Source organism: Phodopus roborovskii, unplaced genomic scaffold (assembly GCF_943737965.1).
Source record: "Phodopus roborovskii unplaced genomic scaffold, PHOROB, whole genome shotgun sequence".
In the NCBI taxonomy this organism is placed as follows: domain Eukaryota; kingdom Metazoa; phylum Chordata; class Mammalia; order Rodentia; family Cricetidae; genus Phodopus; species Phodopus roborovskii.
In genome coordinates, this window is record NW_026125059.1 from 14,334,754 (window position 1) to 14,353,667 (window position 18,914).

Here is an 18,914-nt window from a genome sequence, read left to right on the forward strand (position 1 = left end):
AGAGGCTCAGAGGGTGCAATGGATCCATTCAGGTCAACAGCTAGGAAGTGGCAAATTCAGAATCTGAACTCAGATCTGATGAAAGAAGGGACATAATTTTGATGGTTACTGAGCATCCATTGTGTACCAGGAACTTTGCATGTGTTCTCATTAAGAATTCATCCACAGTGTCATGCCCATAGCACAGGAGCCAAGCTAAGGATGGAATCCCAATCCCCCTAATGCCAAGCCCAGTGTTAGTGTAGGGCATCTGGGCTCCAGGGCTTGGCGTGCCCACCCACTGGAAGAAGGCATTACTGACCACTCAGCACAGATGAGATTACAGAGTTTCATGGAGCAGGGATGTGCCAGCAGCCCTCAGTTCCAGGAGGATCAGAGATCAGTGGACAGTGGAAGAATCTAGCATTTCTGGAGTATCGACTGAAGCCAGACAGTTTCTATAAACCATCTGGACCCCCTGGCTGTCTCTGGAATGTGTGCTATTGTCTGCATTGTGTATTCTGTAGGAAACCAAGATCTAGAGAAGAAACATTATAGTCAAGGGCCAGGTCCATTAAGGATAAAGTTAAATCCCAGCTTGCCTGACTCCAGAAGACAGCGACATAGGTGGATAATTTAACAAATTCCTTCTGTGAGCCTGGGAAAGGAATTAGGCCACACAATCATTTTACCCACACTTTCAAAAGGATATTCTGATTCCCACTTGGGAAGGCTAAGAGGAAACTGCTAAAGTAACACAGAACCGAGGTCTAAGGTCAGTCTGAAGCCCACAGGCATATTATTACATAGTCTATCCCAGTAGCTCTAGACTTGACCATGTATTAGAATCACCCCCCTCCAGGCTTCTTAAAAACAGACTGGCCAGGTGCACTGGTGTGTGTGTGTGTGTGTGTGTGTGTGTGTGTGTCTAAAATCTAAGTACTCAGGAGACTGGGGCTCAAGGATCAAAAGTTTGATATTGGCCTGGGTGGGCTGCATGGTGAGGTCCTGACTCCAAATAAATAATAAAATGAGGTAGGAGTACAGGCTCCTACTTCAGAGGTCCTGAGTCATAAAAATCAGAACAGACAGACTCAGCATCTTGGACCATTTCCTATGATGAAGATTCCTTTAGCTCTGGGAATCAAGAATCTTGCCGGCTTTCTTAATAATCCTAGGTAGTAAGCCTTAACTAGTTCCATCTACAGAGGAGGATACTGAGGTTCAGAAGAGCCATCGTAAACGTCTGGCTTCATAAACCCAAGCTCATCCAGGAAAAGGAGATGTCCTACACTAGCACCTAGCTGATGCCTGGCCATCCCATCGCTTCTAAAGCCCTTTAAGGTAGGCCATCTGTTGTGCCCTGGAGGAAATAAATTGGGCATGGGGAGGATGGATGATTAAGTCAAAGTCATCAAGTCTGGGGATGAAGAATATTCAGGCCCAATCCTGACTTGAGTCCAGGGAGTGGAGCATTAGATATCTGGGTGCTTACTGCATGCTTGGCGCTTCACACAGTCTCCAGCACCCCATCTGGTGGATGGATCCAAGGATTTTAACCCACAGGGTAGAATACCTCAGCCATGGTGAGTGAGTCCCCTGGGCCAGGTTCCCGGGTCCCCTGGCGGCCAAGAGATGAAGCGCTGCGCGTGAACGTGGGCGGAGTGCGGCGGCTGCTGAGCGCGCGTGCCCTTGCACGCTTCCCGGGCACACGGCTGGGCCGCCTACAGGCGGCGGCGTCCGAGGAGCAGGCGCGGCGCCTGTGCGACGATTATGATGCAGTTGCACGCGAGTTCTACTTCGATCGGCACCCAGGCTTCTTCCTCGGCCTGCTGCACTTCTACCGCACCGGCCACCTGCACGTGCTGGACGAGCTGTGCGTCTTCGCCTTCGGCCAGGAGGCCGACTACTGGGGCCTGGGCGAGAACGCACTGGCCACGTGCTGCCGCGCGCGCTATCTGGAGCGGCGAGTGACGCGGCCTCGCGCCTGGGACGAGGACAGTGACACGCCGAGCAGCGTGGACCCATGTCCCGATGAGATTTCCGACGTGCAGCGGGAGCTGGCGCGCTATGGTGCGGCCCGCTGCGGCCGCCTGCGCCGCCGCCTCTGGCTCACCATGGAGAACCCGGGCTACTCGCTGCCCAGCAAGCTCTTTAGCTGCGTGTCCATCGGCGTGGTGCTCGCCTCCATCGCTGCCATGTGCATCCACAGCTTGCCTGAGTACCAAGCCCGGGAGGCAGCCGCAGCTGTGGCTGCAGTGGCCGCGGGTCGCAGCGCAGAGGACGTACGCGATGACCCGGTGTTGCGCCGCCTGGAGTACTTCTGCATCGCCTGGTTCAGCTTCGAAGTGTCATCGCGCCTGCTGCTGGCTCCAAGCACGCGCAACTTCTTCTGCCACCCGCTCAATCTCATCGACATTGTGTCGGTGCTGCCTTTCTATCTCACACTGCTGGCTGGCGCGGCTCTTGGTGACCGGCGTGGAGCCAGCGGAGAGGAGCTCGGAGACCTGGGCAAGGTGGTGCAAGTGTTCCGCCTCATGCGTATCTTCCGTGTGCTCAAGCTGGCACGCCACTCCACTGGACTGCGCTCGCTAGGTGCCACGCTCAAGGTAGGTTGCTGAGGCAGGATTGGGGCAAAGGGAAGATGTAGGGCAGGGCGGGTTAATTGCTGCATTTGTAGCCTTGTTGCATACAGGTGCTCAAAGACTAAGCTGCCATTGAGCCAGGCATACGGCTAGAGGCTAGATACACATTTCATATTCATCCTGATCTAACCCCACAACTCTGCAAAGAAGGGCTTACTGGGCCGGTGATGACTTGGTTAAGAGCCCTAACTGCTCTTCCAAAGGATCCAGGTTAGATTCCCAGCTCACAACAGTCTGTAACTTCAGTTCCAGGGCATCTGATGCCCTCTTCTGGCTTTCACAGGCACTGCACACATGTGGTGTGCAAATGTACATGCAAACAAAACACTCGTACGTGTAAATAAAAATAAATCTAAAACAAAGAACAAAATAAAAGAAGGGCTTGATGCTACCTGTATTTCCCCAGAAGAATAAAGAAAAATAATATATAAAAATACATATAGAAAATAAAATGGAGTGAACCATGGGGCTGGAGAGATCACTTGTGGTGGAGCAGGAACTGCCCTTGCAGAGGACCCATTGGTTGGCTGACAGTCACTTCTGACTGTAGTTCTGGTGAACTCCAGCACCTAGACACACATGCATATAGCCATCAACATACACAAAATTAAAGTGAGCCACTATTGTCCACAGAAAGAAAGGAGGAAAGGAAGGAAAGAAGGAAGGAAGGAAGAAGGAAGGAAGGAAGGAAGGAAGGGGAAAGGGAGGGGCTTTTGACGAACCTGTCAAATAGCTAATAAAACATGACACTAAGAAATATGCAAAGCAGCAGAGTGTTAACTGGCTTCTCTCCTGATACCTTTCTTGTAGCATCATTGGACAGTGCAGGTAGTCTCAGGTCACTCTTAGACTAGGAATAGCCTAGAGCTAACATGTACTGTGCACAGAATGAGTGGTCCCTGCCAATTTCACATTCATTATTGATTAGTCCTTAGGACAACTTCCTCGGGAGATGCTATAATTTATTTTCTTCCCGTAAATGAAGATCCTGGGGTGGCTAAGCTGTTTTATAAGACTGGTTGCAGTTTATTGGCCACTGGCCATGCCCAGGGGGTGAAATTAGCCTGGTTTAGAGGAGGAGGCAAACACGAAGAACTTATACCATGATCTGGTGAGGGAACAGAGTGAATGTCAGCAGAGGGGATACGGAGCGGGGGAAGAGATGCTGGGTTGAGGTATGGGGACACGAACTCTGGACCCCAGTTGTTTTGTTTTTTTTTGGTTTTTTTTTGTTTTTTTTTTTTTTGTTCAAAGGGCAATGAGGAGCTTGTGAATGGCTTTGTTGTCACTACAGATGTGGAAAATGAGGTTCTAAGAGGTGACAAGACTTGTGGGAGGCTCCTTAATAAGTGGCAGACCCCAGAAAACAAGCCAGCTGTGCCCAGCTCAAGCCTTTTGTGCTCTCCCAAGCCCTAGGTAACCCTGTGAAGGATCCCCAGAAAGCCGCTCCCAAGTCCCTCCCAGCCTCCATGACAGCATCTTGCTTGTCCTGATAATGCATGGCAGCCAGGATACCAGTCACTGGCGTGTGACCTGGGGAGAACCCTCAGGTACCAAGCAGCTACAGGGAAGTACATTAACCAGCCAGACCCTTCCAATTCAGAACCACTCCTGGGGAGAGCCTTGCCCTCGACAAACCCTTGCTACTTTGCAGAGAATTGGAGCTTGAGGCTTTGCTGACAAGGAGGGAGAAGAGATAACCAGAACTATAAGAGTCAAGCTTGACATAGGCTAATATAGCATGGGGGACGGGGCTCACAGCTAAAGCAAGGTCCCAGGTCATCAACAACTTCCTCAATGTCCAGAAGCTTGCCAAAAAAAAAAAAAAAAAAAAAAAAAAGGCCGAACCTCTGGCTCTACTGCAAACCTGCTTGAGTTCTGGTCTTTAAACAGACTCTCACACAATTCTTCTGTATGTTATCCTGCTGTCGAAAAGGGGTTTTCAGAATTGGTGTCATTTGAGGACAGGTAATTCTTCATCGGTGAGGAGGACATCTTATGTTCTATGAGATAGTATGCCTTATTCCTGGCCTGTATGGATGCATGCCATCCTGCCCCGACTATGGCAACCAAAACAGTCTCCAAGTTAAAAAAAAAAAAAAGTCTCCAAGTATTTCCACCTGTCCGTGGTGGGCAAAGCAAGCAGGACAGCTTTGTTTAAGAACCAGGCACCCATACATAAGTGTGTTCTGTAGATGGCCTACGGAACTCACACCCTCTCAGTTTCCTTGCGGGGCAGACAATATTTTCATACTTGTCAGAGATGTTATAGAGCAATTCAATGTACATGAAACCAATTCTTTGCGTTATGAAATATAAACTGTGACTCTCTTGGTTCTGCAAGTGCATAAAAAAACACCAGGATCCTAATTAGCATAGCCAAGCAGGCACCGTGGACACAGAAGTTAGGCCTGAGTTCAGTCGCAGGGAGTTTTGTTGCTTAATGTAGTTGGAAGAGCATAATTCAGAGTCAGGGTCTTGGCACCAGCTCTACCATTTGATGTTTTATACTCCGTAAGCCTCAGTGTCTCTTGACTATAGGCCTGTAAGTCCAGACAGCACTAACTTGGGTTCATACATTTTCTTCCAGCACAGCTACCGTGAGGTGGGCATCTTACTGCTGTACCTGGCCGTGGGTGTGTCGGTCTTCTCTGGTGTGGCCTACACAGCTGAAGAAGAAAATGAGGGTTTTGACACAATCCCCGCCTGCTGGTGGTGGGGCACTGTGAGCATGACCACTGTGGGCTATGGGGATGTGGTCCCGGAGACTGTGGCTGGCAAGCTGGCGGCCTCAGGCTGCATCCTAGGGGGCATCTTGGTGGTGGCACTGCCCATCACCATCATCTTCAACAAGTTTTCCCACTTCTACCGGCGCCAGAAGGCACTGGAGGCGGCGGTGCGGAGCAGTGGGCAGCGGGCATTTGAGGACTTGCTGAGCAGTGTGGATGGGGTATCAGAGGTGTCTCTGGAAACATCCCAAGAGACTTCTCAGGAGGGACGGTCTACAGACTTGGAGACCCAGGCCCCCAGTGAGCCTGTAAAATCTCAGAGTTATTAAAACCAGGGCTCCATGCATCCTCCCCACGGCCTCAGAGTCAGCTAACAGAGCAGAGCCCTCCCCTGCTGAAGACCTGCATGGGAGTCATCCATCCACCTGAGTAATGAGACCTAGAAAAGTCCAGGGCAGGAGGGTACTGCCCTATATTCCACAAGCACACACAACAACCTCCTTGGAAGGAGGAGGATGAGGATGGCCTCCATACACGCCCCTTTAGCCCTGTGCTGGCAGATAAATATCCCAGTTCCACTGATGAGGGAACTGAAGCTCACCCAAATGTCACAGACCTATGGCAAAGAAGTCAGCTTTTAGCACTAAGTCCCAGAAAGGAGCTGGGGTTGTGTCCTCAGGCAATCCACAGGATCAACAGCACAACCATCGTAGGCGCTCCTTCCCAGGGCTGACTTACAGAGAAAACCTGAACAGACCCTTCTGGAACCTAGACCCAGCTCTACATCTGCTATGGAAAAGGTAACCAACCCCTGTCCCCAGAACTCGATCCCAGCCCATTGGTCACAACTTGTGACCCAGAGAGAAGATTAGGGAGGAGGCACTGACTTACGGCCAGCTCACCCTTCAGCTGTTGGAGGCAGAGGGCTGCTGCGCTGCTTGGTTTTTGTCAACTTGACACAAGATAAAGTTGTCTGGGAAGAGGAACCTCAACTGAGAAAATACCTCCGTCAGACCACCTGTAGGCAGGCCTGGTGGGACATTATCCTAATGATTGGTATGGGAGGGCCCATACTGTGGGCGGGACCCCTGGAGTGTGTAAGAGAGCAAACCCAACAAGCCCTGGGAGCAATCAGTAAGCAGTGTTCCTCCAGAGTCTCTGTTCCCGCCTCGAGTCCCTGCCCTGGAGTTCCCCAGTGGAGCATGACCTGGGATATGTGAACCAAATAACCTTTTTCCTCTCCAAGTTGCTTGTGGTCATCTTTATCACTGCATTAAAACCTGACTACCACAGCTCCCATTCCGCCCTTGGAAGTTCCCTCTGTTCATCTCACGGAACTCTAGCTCTGCTGTGAGTAGCACCCAGGCAAATGCTTGACATTCCTGTCCCTTTGGGCCAGTGCTGGTCCTGCCATCCCTGATAGAAGTAAATATTTTATACCACCCCCCCCACCAAATCGTCTGCCCTTTTGGCTGAACAAGTTGTGGAGGGGTCTGGCTCTGACTTTTTTACACACTGCAGCTAAGCGCCCATTTGTAGGTCATCGGGGCCTCCCTGAAGCCCCATCTGTTCCATCACACTGAGCTCTAAGGGAGAAGACATCATCTGGCTCATCCCCAAGAGTGGAGCAGGGTGAGTTAGATAGTATATACTGCCTAGACTGAGCAATTGCTATACAGCCTGCTGGGCACCAGGCAGGCACTGGGAGGAAAGGAGAGAGAGGGAGAGATAGATAGATAGATAGATAGATAGATAGATAGATAGATAGATAGATAGATAGATAGAGACCCTGCTCTTGAAAGGGTATGAACAACATTGAAAAGGAGGGCCAGTCCCCAGCCCCACTTTGGTTTGGGAACTTTTAGCAATGACTCCTTCATGGTTTGTCACCCACTCATTTAGCTGCTATCATTATTGAAAGAGCCCTAAGCTAAGGATTCCCATGTGACCTACATTCATTCCTTCAGACAAATGGTAATCTTAGTGTATTTTAGACATTTTCCAATGTCTTTGGAGGAGGAATGCACTCTCCGCTTTCCAGTAGCTTCTCCTCTGTCCCCTCCCATATAAGCCATCATGTTCTACCCTCTTCTCACCCCGTCGGATTTGCCTTGGCTGCTGGACCTCTGCCTGACCTCTACCACGGTCAAGAGGTAGTTATGGCAGAGAACACAAATGTCCCCATACTGACAAGGAGATAATTGGGAGATAGATTCGAACGTAACAGCCACAAACTTTGTTGACAGTTAACTTTACGAGGTAGGAAACCATGAGCATGTGTACTCTACCAGAGTCTGCAACCTGAGACCCTCAGAAAATGTTTTCCTGAGGCAGTGACAGACCCTTTAACCTGCTCTAATAAAGATAAACAGCAATTAGGCAAAATGGATCCCAGGGAAGAGTATTCCAAATACACAACAGACGCCCAACACGTGGGTTCCCAGTCACCAGATTGCAGCAGAGGCAGGAGCTAAGCCAAAAGGCCTCTGGGGAGCTCACCAGCTAATCATCTCTCCAGCATATTCAGCTCCTAACATCTGTGTCCAGCTGTGCCCAGCTAGAGGGACAGACTGGAGAGCTTCCCCCAGACTCCTTCGGCCTGGCTTATCACACATCCAGACCAGATTTTCCGATTCTTCAAACAGAACTCTAAACGTGGTGTGGGGATAGGCAGCTGAGGCGAGGATGGCCTGGCCCCTGTCTGCTGCTGCAGGTTGTTTATTATCTTAGCAGCAATGCAGTGATTCTCTCCTGCTCCAGTGGGCAGACAGGGTTATACCAATAGTGATCCGTGCCCAAGCACCTGCCTCTGCGAGCCGGGAGCTGGTTGCCGGATTTAGTCTGAGTGACTGGGGAGAGTAGGCAATCAATCAAATGGAGTGACTCATAGTCCACACCCTCACAGGCTTTGTCTGTGGTAGGATCAGCTAGGACAGTTTGCATGGGATAAGAATCCACTTGGAATTAACGTCATCAGAACGCTTAACTCATCAGGCTTTGCGGCACAGGCCTATAATCCCAGAGATTAGCAAGGCTGAGAAAGATCTTAAATTCAACCTGGGCTACAGAGGGAGTTCAAGGCCAGCCTGGGCAACTTAGTAAGTTCCTGTTTCACAATTTAAAAAAAAAGGCTAAGATTGCAGTTTAGTGAGAGAGCACTTGTCTAGCATGCATGAGACCTTCGGTTCAGTCCCCAGCAACACACACACACACACACACACACACACAAATAAAACAGTTAATGAAACAATCAAATAATGAAAACTATGAGTGATAGCAACAAGTACTAGTCATTGGTTGCAAACACTAGAAACTAACAACAACAAAAAAGAATGAATTAGAAGGTGTATTCATTTTTAGTGGTTCTGTAACAAATTACAACAAACTCAATGGTTTAAAACAAGAAATGTATTCTATTCCTACACAGTTCTCAAAACCAAAAGTCTAAAATCAAGGTGTTAGCAGGACCCTGCTTCCGGGAACTGTAGGGGGACAGCCCAACCCCACAAGCACCTCCACGGTTGTTGGCATCACTTTCATCCCTGCCCCTGGCCTCACATCACATTTTCCACTGGCTGTTAAATTCCACAGAACTTTTCTCCCATAAAGATAGTTTTGATGACATTTAGGGCACATGGGGATGATCCAAGATGATGTCATCTCAGTATCCTTTTAATCACAATTGTAAAGACTGACATTCTGTTAAAAGGTGACATCTACAGATCCCAGAGATTCTTGATGAGGATGTTTGAGGCCACTGTTCAGCCCACTGAAGTGGAGTACATCAAGTTAACCCAAAGGAAAAACTGATGGACAGGGCCCCCTGATGGGCAAGGCCCAAGGCAGCAGAGCCATGAGGAGAATTCTGAGGACCTCAGTAGCAGCCCAGAATCATCCTGTCTAGGGATACTGCCTTCCAGACATTCACCTCTAATCACTGTGTGTCTGTGTGTGTGTGTGTGTGTGTGTGTGTGTGTGTGTCTGTGTGTCTGTGTGTGTCTGTGTGTCTGTGATTGTTCCCCCAAGCTGGAGTTACTCTGGAAGAGCAGCAAGTGCTCTTAGCCACTGAACCATCTCCCAGACTTGTTCCCCTCCATCGTTTTGCTTACAGATCCAGTTTCCCTACAGGAAGGATGAAGGTTTGGCTGAGTCATCTGTTTTTCTCTTGGCAGGGCTGAAGGGCAGAGTGCTGGGTTGACATGTGCAGCAGACGGAATGAAATTAGTTATTCAAAGACAAGGCCATGTGTTGTCACTTAAAGGAGGGTCAAAAATAGCAGGTGTCCACTACAGTCCAACCCTAGATTTCCTAACACACACATGTGCAGAAAACTGTCACATATAATCCAAACACTGATCCTCTATCAGAAGGGGAAACACCCCAAAGCATGTCCTGTTAATGGATCCATCTCTTAACTTCATTCTTCCATGGGTGCCACACATCCTGTACTAATATTCTGTAAGCAGCAAGACTGTCACCAGCATGCTCTGGGAAATGAGACTGGAAGAAAGGAGATGAAAGTCTCTGCCTGAGGAAGACACCATGGCTTTGTCCCGTTGCTGCGATGCTCAGAGGCTGCTCTAGGCACTGAGAATATGTTCTATTTGCCATGTCATGTGCACCCTGCCTTTGGCTGGCTCCACAGTTGTTTCAAGTCACTGTTTATAGGGTGCCCTAACCCTTTATTCCTAGAGAATTGAAACCCTTAAAAGTGTTAGGAGCAAGGAGATGCCTCGGGGCTCAGAGGATCCCCTGGTGTTAAAACTCCTGGATGTCTTCTAATGGAGTTTCCCCTTGATGGCATAATTACCAAAGCAGCACTGTAACTCCCTTTATATTTGTATTCTTGGGGATAAGATCAAAAATGCCCAAGTGACAGCCTCCATCTCTAACTGAGGGAACTAGCTGCTATATCCATTAGGGAAGCATTCTGCTCATGGGCACCAAAACCTTGAAGTTTGCAAAACTCAAGCCACAGAGACAGGAGGCAATGGATCTGCAAGTGATCACTGTGCTTCTTTAGAAAACACATGTGCAATCCTTCAATGGTAAACTCTCTTGTTCAACCAGCAAACATCAATGGGCCACTTGAGCCCACGGCTGCACTTGGTGTTGGAGTCTTTGCCAAGCACACCTGGCTTTTTGTCTAGGTGGAGGACACAACACTCAGTTTAAAATGGGCACCTTACTTTTGGACACATGATTACTTGATGCCCACAGTTAGCCTGACATTTATCTTCAAGACCCAACAAGACACCAGACCCATTATACAAGAAGAGAATGTGCCTTTCACAAAGTGGGAGATAAATCCAGAATGTATGTGTCCGTGAAATTCTATCATTTCCCCTCCTGTCTTCCCTCCTTCTCTTCCCTTCCCTCTAGTCCCCTCCCTTCTCTCCTTCCTCTTTCTGGTACATGTGTAACACACATGTGTGCATGTATGCACATAGAGACCAGAGGTTGATGCCATTGCTTTCATCGTGTATTTTGAGACAGATCCAGCACTCCTGACCTAGACATTTTTCAGGAGCTGAGTTCACTGGAGGCCAAACTTAGTGGTGGGGTTTATGGAAAGAAAGCACAAGTAAGTCCAGTCCAGAAATCTTTTATTCCCTTCCTCTCAGGGTGCCAAGGGATCTGGAGTCTGTAAGGCCCAATTCATGTGGGCTAGCATTTGGTCCAAGTGTCATTAGTCAGCTCATCCAGTTGCTAGAGCCCAGCCAGCTCCTGGAGCTAGCAGAGAAAGCCAAATCTCTAGTGATTACATCTCAAAATCAGACTGGCCCCAAATTAACATTTCCCCCATTGAATCAAACACCACCCCCATACACACACACACACACACACACACACCCTATTTCCACAAATATACCCCCAACTGATGGTATCAATTAACAAGTTTTTGCAATTCTTTTTGAGCCATAGAGTCTTTCCTGCCCATCTAGTTTTAGCTTTTCAGGCCAAATTGATTCCATCTTCCAGCTAAGCAACCTTGAACAAGTAGGGATCTGCAAGCTCTCTTATACTGAGAAAGGTTGTGAGCCTTTTGCCTCAGTTTCGAAGAGCCTTGGGTTCCTCCCACATTCTCAGTGGGCCACACCATTTACAATACTACTGGAACCACACCAAATTCCATAAAGGGGAGAATTCAACAACAACCAGCTGACAACTTTGGAATTCAAACTTGCTGTAGTCCAACTTTTAGAAGATTCTTTACCATAGAACAGAAGGACTCTTTACTTTGTGCCAAATAAATAATCTGGGTTCACTCAATTGACTTTCCTTTGATACCATTTCATGGATCTAGAAACCAAAGGTTCCATCACACAAGCTGACCTGTAACTGAACTCTGCTGGATACTCCAAGAACTACATTACCCTCTCTGATCAAATGATATCAAAGGACACAAAAATCTCTTTATCACTGAAACCTCAGACCACTGACTTCCCAGGCTGAAAAAAAATCAGCAGCCACAACACTTGTCTTAATCAGGGTTTTATTGCTATGAGAGACACCAGGAGCACATCAGCTCTTAGAAAGGAAAACATTTCATTGGAGCTGGCTTAGAGTTCAGAGAATTAGTCCACTGTCATCATGGAGGCACATGGTGCTGAATAGGGAGCTAAGAGTTCTATAGCTAGATTGGCAGGAAGCAGGAAGAGAAACCGGACCTGGCTTGAGCATCTGAGATCTCGAAGCCCACCCCCAGTGACACACTTCCTCCAACAAAGCCACACCTACTCCATACCTTCTAATAGTGCCATTCCCTATGGGCCTATGGGGGCCATTTTTATTCAAACCATCACACTCGTTTTGCCCCCATTAAAGCCATGATGGTTAATTTGTCAACTTGGCACAATCTAGAGTCACCTCAGAAGAGATTCTTAATGAGGGACTGTCTAGGCCAGGTTGGCTTGTGGGCATGTCTGCAGGGGACTGGCCTTGATTACACTAACTCATGTGGAAGACCCAATCCATTCCCAGGGTATGTGTTCTGAACTGAATGAGTTTCTCTTCTCTCTCTCTCTCTCTCTCTCTCTCTCTCTCTCTCTCTCTCTCTCTCTCTCCTCTTGGCTGTGGGATAGGAGTGCTACTTCTCTCTAGGTTGCTTTTTGTTGGGATATTATATCTAACAACTAGAAAGGAAACAAAGACAACAGCCCAGAAATTTTAAATTTCCCACTGGAGGATATGTTGCTTACAACTCAACTCTAGTTTCAATTTATGTTACCAGCTAGGAATATGTGGTTGCAAACAACAAAATGATTGCATTGGATATACTGGCTAAAAGCAGAATTAAATGACCAAGTTTTAAGAACAAGGAATGAGCTGGGCATGGTGCTGCATGCCTCTAATCCCAGCAGGGGCAGAGGCAGCCTGATCTACATAGTGAGTTGCAGGACAGCCAGGGCAATGTAGAGAGACAATGATGACAGTAAAGAGGAAGAAGAGTAAAGGGAGGAGGAAGAGGAGGACAGGGAGGGGAGGGGAATAAGGAAAGAAGGGAGGGAGGGAAACAAAGATTGAGGTATCAGAAACCTATGAACCATCTCTTTAGGCCACTGCAATTAAAACAGCCAAGTGACATCTGCCTCCACTTGGCTCACTTTGCTCAAACTAAAATTTCCTCAAGTGTGAGTCTAACCAGTCTGAGTGGATCCCACACCCCTCAGATGGCCTGAAGGACAGATAAGAACAGCTATCACAGACATTCCCAGCAGGATACTAACAGCACAGTGCCTCCCTAAGGAAAAGTGGAATGCCTTCTTTAAAATGAGGGCAAAGGATTCCAAGAGAGCATGTCTTTTACCATGGGGTGAGGACAGCAGACAGGTAGCACAGTTCTCTCAAGAGGGGTTGACAAGAAAGTTAGGTCTGTGACAACTTAGCAGCCACCATGTGAAACCCATACTGGTGGGGTGTCAGAAGTTCCCAGGAGACAAGGGAAACAGCATGGACCCCAGCTCTTCCTTAGAGTATTATTTTCTTGAGCTTAAATTCATCTACAAAGTGGAAAGTTCAGGAGTGACTGGAGCCTGAAGCCGCAGGGCACATGGCACAGATCGAGACATCTGGGACTTGTGGATGTGATGCTCTTATTAATGATGAAGCAACAGTTTCTCCTTATTTACTGTGACCTCCTGCTCAGACCCTCCCTACTGAGAGAGATGATATTCTGTAGGGATGCTCTCAGTTAAGATATCTCTCTCTTCAGCTCCCATATTACAAATCAGAGAGCCAGAGAAGTCTATATGGTCACACAATTCCATACCTGAGTCCCCTCTCAGTTCAAATACAATCTAAGCTAGTTGTTACAGTTCAAATATGCAATGTGCCTCAAGGGCTCAGGATGCCTAGCCCCCAGCTTTGGTGCTGTTTGGGGAGATGATGGCAACTTTAGTCGGCAGGGCCTCATTGAAGGAAATCACTAGGGGCCTTTGAAGGTTATGCCTAGTTTCTGTCTCATCCCCTCTTTATCCCCGACCTTTCCTGTCTACCATGAAAAGCCTCATCCATCACATGCTCTAACTAACTACCATGATGCCCTGGCCAAGGAACTACGGACGAGCATTACAGATCTCTCCTTTAAGCTGTTCCCTTGGGTACCTGAGCCACAGTGATGGAAACGTACTAGCACACAGGGAGATCCCATTAGAGAATGGGTATGGCTGTGAACTGGAGATATAGATCTCAAAAAGGAAATCAAAGTATTATACAAGGATTCGCTTCCCACCATCAAGGGCTTCTCTGGTTTTGAATTTGGTATCATTAGAATTACACAATATACATTCCCTTGTGCCTGATTTCTTGTTGTGGTGATGACAGAATATATGTGAAATCGCTGTTTTGATCATTTAAATGTGCAGTTCAGGGGCAGAACATGCACTCACACTGTGACACAGCCATCACCAGGCCTCATCTCTCCTCAGACCTCAGCTGCAGAGCTGAAACCCCTGCTGGGCACTAACTCCCCCCCCCATTCCTTCCTCACTCCCTCCAACATCCTACTGTCTCTGAACTGATTACTCTAGGACCTTATAAGTCAAAGAATGTATATGCTCTCTTATGGCTGGCTCATTTTACTTTCCATAATGTCTGAGGTTTATCCATGTTGTAAGGTGTGAGAATACCCTTTCTTTTTAGGAGCTGAGTAATGTCCATTTTACATAGAAACTGTATTTGTCAGTTCATCCAACAACAGACATGTCTCACTTTAGTATAAGAGAGATCAGCCAGGCTTTTGTATCTAGTGGGAAACTGAACGTACAAACAGACATGGACAGACCATTCACACAGACAGCTATGACAGACAACTATGATTCACCACAAGCTACCCAGGAAACCCAACAGCCCATGAGGCAGTCTGCCACCGGCTATATTTTACCGGCAGCCAGCCTGCTCTCTCTGGTGGCAATTTAAGGAGCTGAACCATACCTTCTCTCACAACCAGCCTAACAAGGTTAGGGCTTCCCTAATTTCTGCCCATTTCCAATGAGGACCAACCAGCAGCACAAAAATGTCATTAGCTGGCCTAGAGCACTGGTAGCCCATAGCCTCCAATCAAAGCCTTCCATGGTTTCCCACTGTAGACTAAGGGTCCCAACCCCTACTTCTGCTTTTGAGTCTCTGCACAAGTCAAGTGTGACAGAACAAGCTCTAAACCTTTGCTTTTCTCATTTGGTCACTTTGCTTCCTTCCACAACAGCCACTGACTCATTTTCAGTGCTGTGTAGTACTCCATGACAGCAATTCACATAGCTTATCCACTCTGTTGTCACTGGGTGTCTGGATGGCTTCCCTTTATAAATAGAGGACTATGACCATGAATGTACCTGGCCTCTTCTGATCTCAGAACCTAAGTAGGATTGTGCCAGACTAGTACTTGGATGGAATATCACTGTTACAGGCCCAGCTGCTCATGGGGCTGAGGCAGGAGGACTGTTAATTCAAGACTTGTCTGGGTACATCTTGGACAACTTAGTGAGACCCTTTCTCAAAAAAAAAAAAAAAAAAAAAAAAAAAAAAAAGAAAAGAAAAGCGGGCTAAGGCTCAGTGGTAGAGTGCTTACCTAGCATGCATGGGACACTAGAACACAGGAGACTCTGGTCTCAGTTGCCAGCACTGTGATGACTACAATTACAATAATAAATAATGCCATGAATATGCATGTGCATGCCTTCTTGCAGAAATCATGATGGGAGATGTCATTCTGTAAATATGTTTCTCATACTGGTTAATTAATAAAGCACTGTTGGCCAATAGGAAAGTAAGAGAGGAGGGACTAGGAGTCAAGGAGGAAAGAGGAAGTAGTAAGGAGGAGTCAGCATGGAGAGTCTGGAGAGAGCAGGATGCCAACTGGCTCTCCCGTAAGAGGAGACCACATGGAAATACATAGATTAACAGAAATGGGTTAATACTTAAGACAGAGCCAGCCGATAAGAAACTAGTACCTGGCCAACAGCATTATATCAAATACAGGGTCTCTGTGCGTTATTTGAGGCTGGCACAGCAGCGGGACGAGACCAGCGGTGGGTGGGAAAACCTTACTCCTTACAAAATCACACCCAGGAATCGTAACGGGGAATCACCCAGGTACACTCAGCAGTATTAAAGAGCTCAGTGGCTGCACATCCTCACTGACCTTCAGCGAGTCCTCTCTTCTGTTTGAGCTGTTAATGGTGGGTATGCAGCGCCGGCACAATTGTATTGATATGTTCTTGATTAAAGTTGAGTACTCTATCATAACAGCACTGCAAACACATGAATCTTAATAGTGGCGGTTCCTTGATCAAAACGTCTGATGGGGACCTCTCTCTCTCTCACACACACACACACATGCACACGCACACACATGCACACACACGCACGCACACACACACGCACACACAGACACACACACACGCACGCACGCACAAACGTACGCACACACGCGCACGCACACATGCGCATGCACACACACGCACATGCACGCACGCACGCACACGCACGCACGCTTTCACTTACCTGTACAGGGCTCTGTACTGGAGCAGGTGGCCCTCCCGCCCTCCTGGGCTTCACACGAAGTCCTCTCACTGATGCCTCCTGCTTTGTTTCCTTTGCGGCACTTTATCCTACTCTGAAAACTACCATTTGTTCACATGCGACACAGACTTGTCATGGATGAGGGTTACAAACTAAACCAACCAGTGTCCTTGTCCTGCATTAGTGACTCAAAACTCCTGAGCATTGCTGTCTTGGAGGGTGAGACTTTTCTGGAAATGGAGGCCATCTCTTGGCAAAGCTCCAACAAGGAACTCCGAGTGTCTGCATGTCTACACAGCCCTCTTCTGAAATCAACAGTAAACGTATAGAGTACTTTATGCTTAGTTGCAAATAAGACTTGGTTTGCTCTTGGCTATTTATAAACAAGACCGGGAAAAAAGCACTGGGACTTTATACAAGACAGCCAGTGTATCTGTCCGTTTGAGAGGTGCTGGTGTGGCTTCTCCAGCACCACTCTAAAACAAAACAAAACAAAACAAAAACAAAAACAAAAAACAAAAACAAAACACTGGTGTGCATTTCCAAAGCCACCCTACTGAGCAGTTCTGCGGGCTGTGAATAGTGCAGGTACTGAAGGGAAGCCCTGAGGACAAGCTGGGTATCTGAAAGGCTGTCACATGCCGATTGCCCAATATAAAATCACAGCATTGGTCCTCTCTCTGGTCAGATCGAGAACCTGACCAATGGGAACATCTGTCAAGCCTGGCAGGCGTCAGAAAGGCACGAATAGTGTTTCAGGGACTGAAGTGAACTCATTAGGCAAACAATAAAAACGCCATCTCTCCTCCACTCCAAGAGAAGCAGAACAGCACAGAATGACAGCATTAAATATTACTGAACTTGACTTGTAAGATCTGCACTTACTTTGCCACATCAATCTGTCCGCTCCCCACTACTGAGTGAACTTTTACGACTAAAGACAATCTGAGGTCATTCAGCCTGGATGAGGATACACCACCCAAGGGCGTGGTCCCACAGCTGGCCCATGTCTGACCTGGCTGTGTGAGGATTCCCAAGCAGCCACACACAGGCTCCTGTCCCAGTGTGTCTTCCCGCAGGCTCATCCCCTCCCTTCCTCCCCACCCTCTGCCAGCCTGCCTTCTTCCTCACTTGTCAAGTTTCGAGGTGCTTCCTGATGCCTCCACACACTGTCACTCCACTGCATACACAGGCTGGAAGTCCTTCAGTCAGTCTCTCTGGTGGTACTTCTGTGCTTGGCTATTCCTCAGGTACTCTACAAGAACTATGTCCAGTTGCTGACGCTGAAGGAAACCTACTACTGTTTTTGCTAAACGGTAACGTGGCCAAACCGCTTTCTCAAAGCATTTATAATCACAGCTTAGCGCAGTGTCCAGCTTTCACCAGAAAAGCATCTTACTGCACCTGGCGGTGGTTAGTGCAGAAACCTTTAACTGGCCCAAGTGTTGAGCGTCGATGGGGTGCTTGTGGTACATTATGATACCCCCCACACACACAAAGGTCAGGGAACAGCTCAGAAGAGGGGACAGGCAAGAATGTAAGAGGCGAGGATGGGGAGATGTGCTGCAAAAAGACATCCGTACACAACACAGCTGTTGCACTCATGAACTCATTATCGGCACAAACAAGTCTGCCACAAGAGTGGACCCATCAATGCTTCATCAAGGATGAGGAAAGGGACCAGGGAACCTCATGCCTTCCAGAGGGACTACTGGCAATTAATGCCTGGAGGAGGGCCATTTTATTCAGTAGTGTAGCTGCAGGTATGTTAGCCCTGCTCTGCCAAATTACTTCCTGCCCACATTCAGGCAGTGAGCCATGAATACAAAGAAGCCATAGAGGGGGCCCACTGAACAGAGGGTGCCAGTGGAAGAAAGGTAATGAGGGGGGGCAGGGGTGAAAATGACTGAAATTCATAACGCCAATGTGTGAAACTGTCAAACAATAAAAACATAGGACCCATGGCAGTTCAGTGAGCAGCTGGGATATGGCGGTGTCCCAAAAACTTGTTATATTGTGTTTACTAAAAACTTTAATTCATCTGTATTTAAAAAAAATAACCATGTCCATTTCAGTTCATTGTAATAGCATTGCCAACTAGCTCTGTCATCAGTGTCAATCAGCTCATTCCATAGCATCTCAGGATAGACACTCCATAGCTTCATCATCCGCAACAACCCTGCATAGCACTGGCGTGTATGAAAAAAACCACATTTAAAAAGGGACAGTCTGTGGTCTAAAGGACAGTTTATTGAAAACAAAGGTGACAGGTGTTGAGGGAGAACAACTCTTAACATAAAAGCACACACACAGGAAGTACCTCAAGTTAAAAACAAATGGCAGTTGAAGATGCTATGTCTCACACATATACAAATCACTGACCCTGATTATTTACATCCAAACCTTACAAAATAGCATTTCAAGTCAGCGTTTAAGCCAGTGTTATTAGTTTTTATTACAAAACATTAAAGCTACAAACTTCACATTTTTTAAATTGTACATCAGCAACAGCATTTAAGATTTTTTTTTTTTTTTCCCC

General features: G+C 47.6%; 1 protein-coding gene across 1 annotated transcript; it reads left to right on the forward strand.

Moving 5' to 3' along the window:
• The first annotated feature begins 1,509 nt into the window (after nucleotides 1–1,509).
• Nucleotides 1,510–5,734, forward strand: Kcns1 (potassium voltage-gated channel modifier subfamily S member 1). The gene is made up of 2 exons (XM_051186613.1): nucleotides 1,510–2,588; nucleotides 5,215–5,734. Exons 1-2 carry the CDS (start codon nucleotides 1,563–1,565, stop codon nucleotides 5,680–5,682), a joined length of 1,494 nt encoding a protein of 497 aa, XP_051042570.1. The 5' UTR covers nucleotides 1,510–1,562; the 3' UTR covers nucleotides 5,683–5,734.
• Nucleotides 5,735–18,914: the final 13,180 nt, after the last annotated feature.

What these genes read in the sequence shown, in the direction of transcription:
- Kcns1 (XM_051186613.1), top strand. Translation starts at nt 1,563, where the DNA reads ATGGTGAGTGAGTCCCCTGGGCCAGGTTCCCGGGTCCCCTGGCGGCCA. An exon ending in CGCTAGGTGCCACGCTCAAG is followed by an intron (nt 2,589 to 5,214) that starts GTAGGTTGCTGA and finishes ATTTTCTTCCAG; the next exon opens with CACAGCTACCGTGAGGTGGG.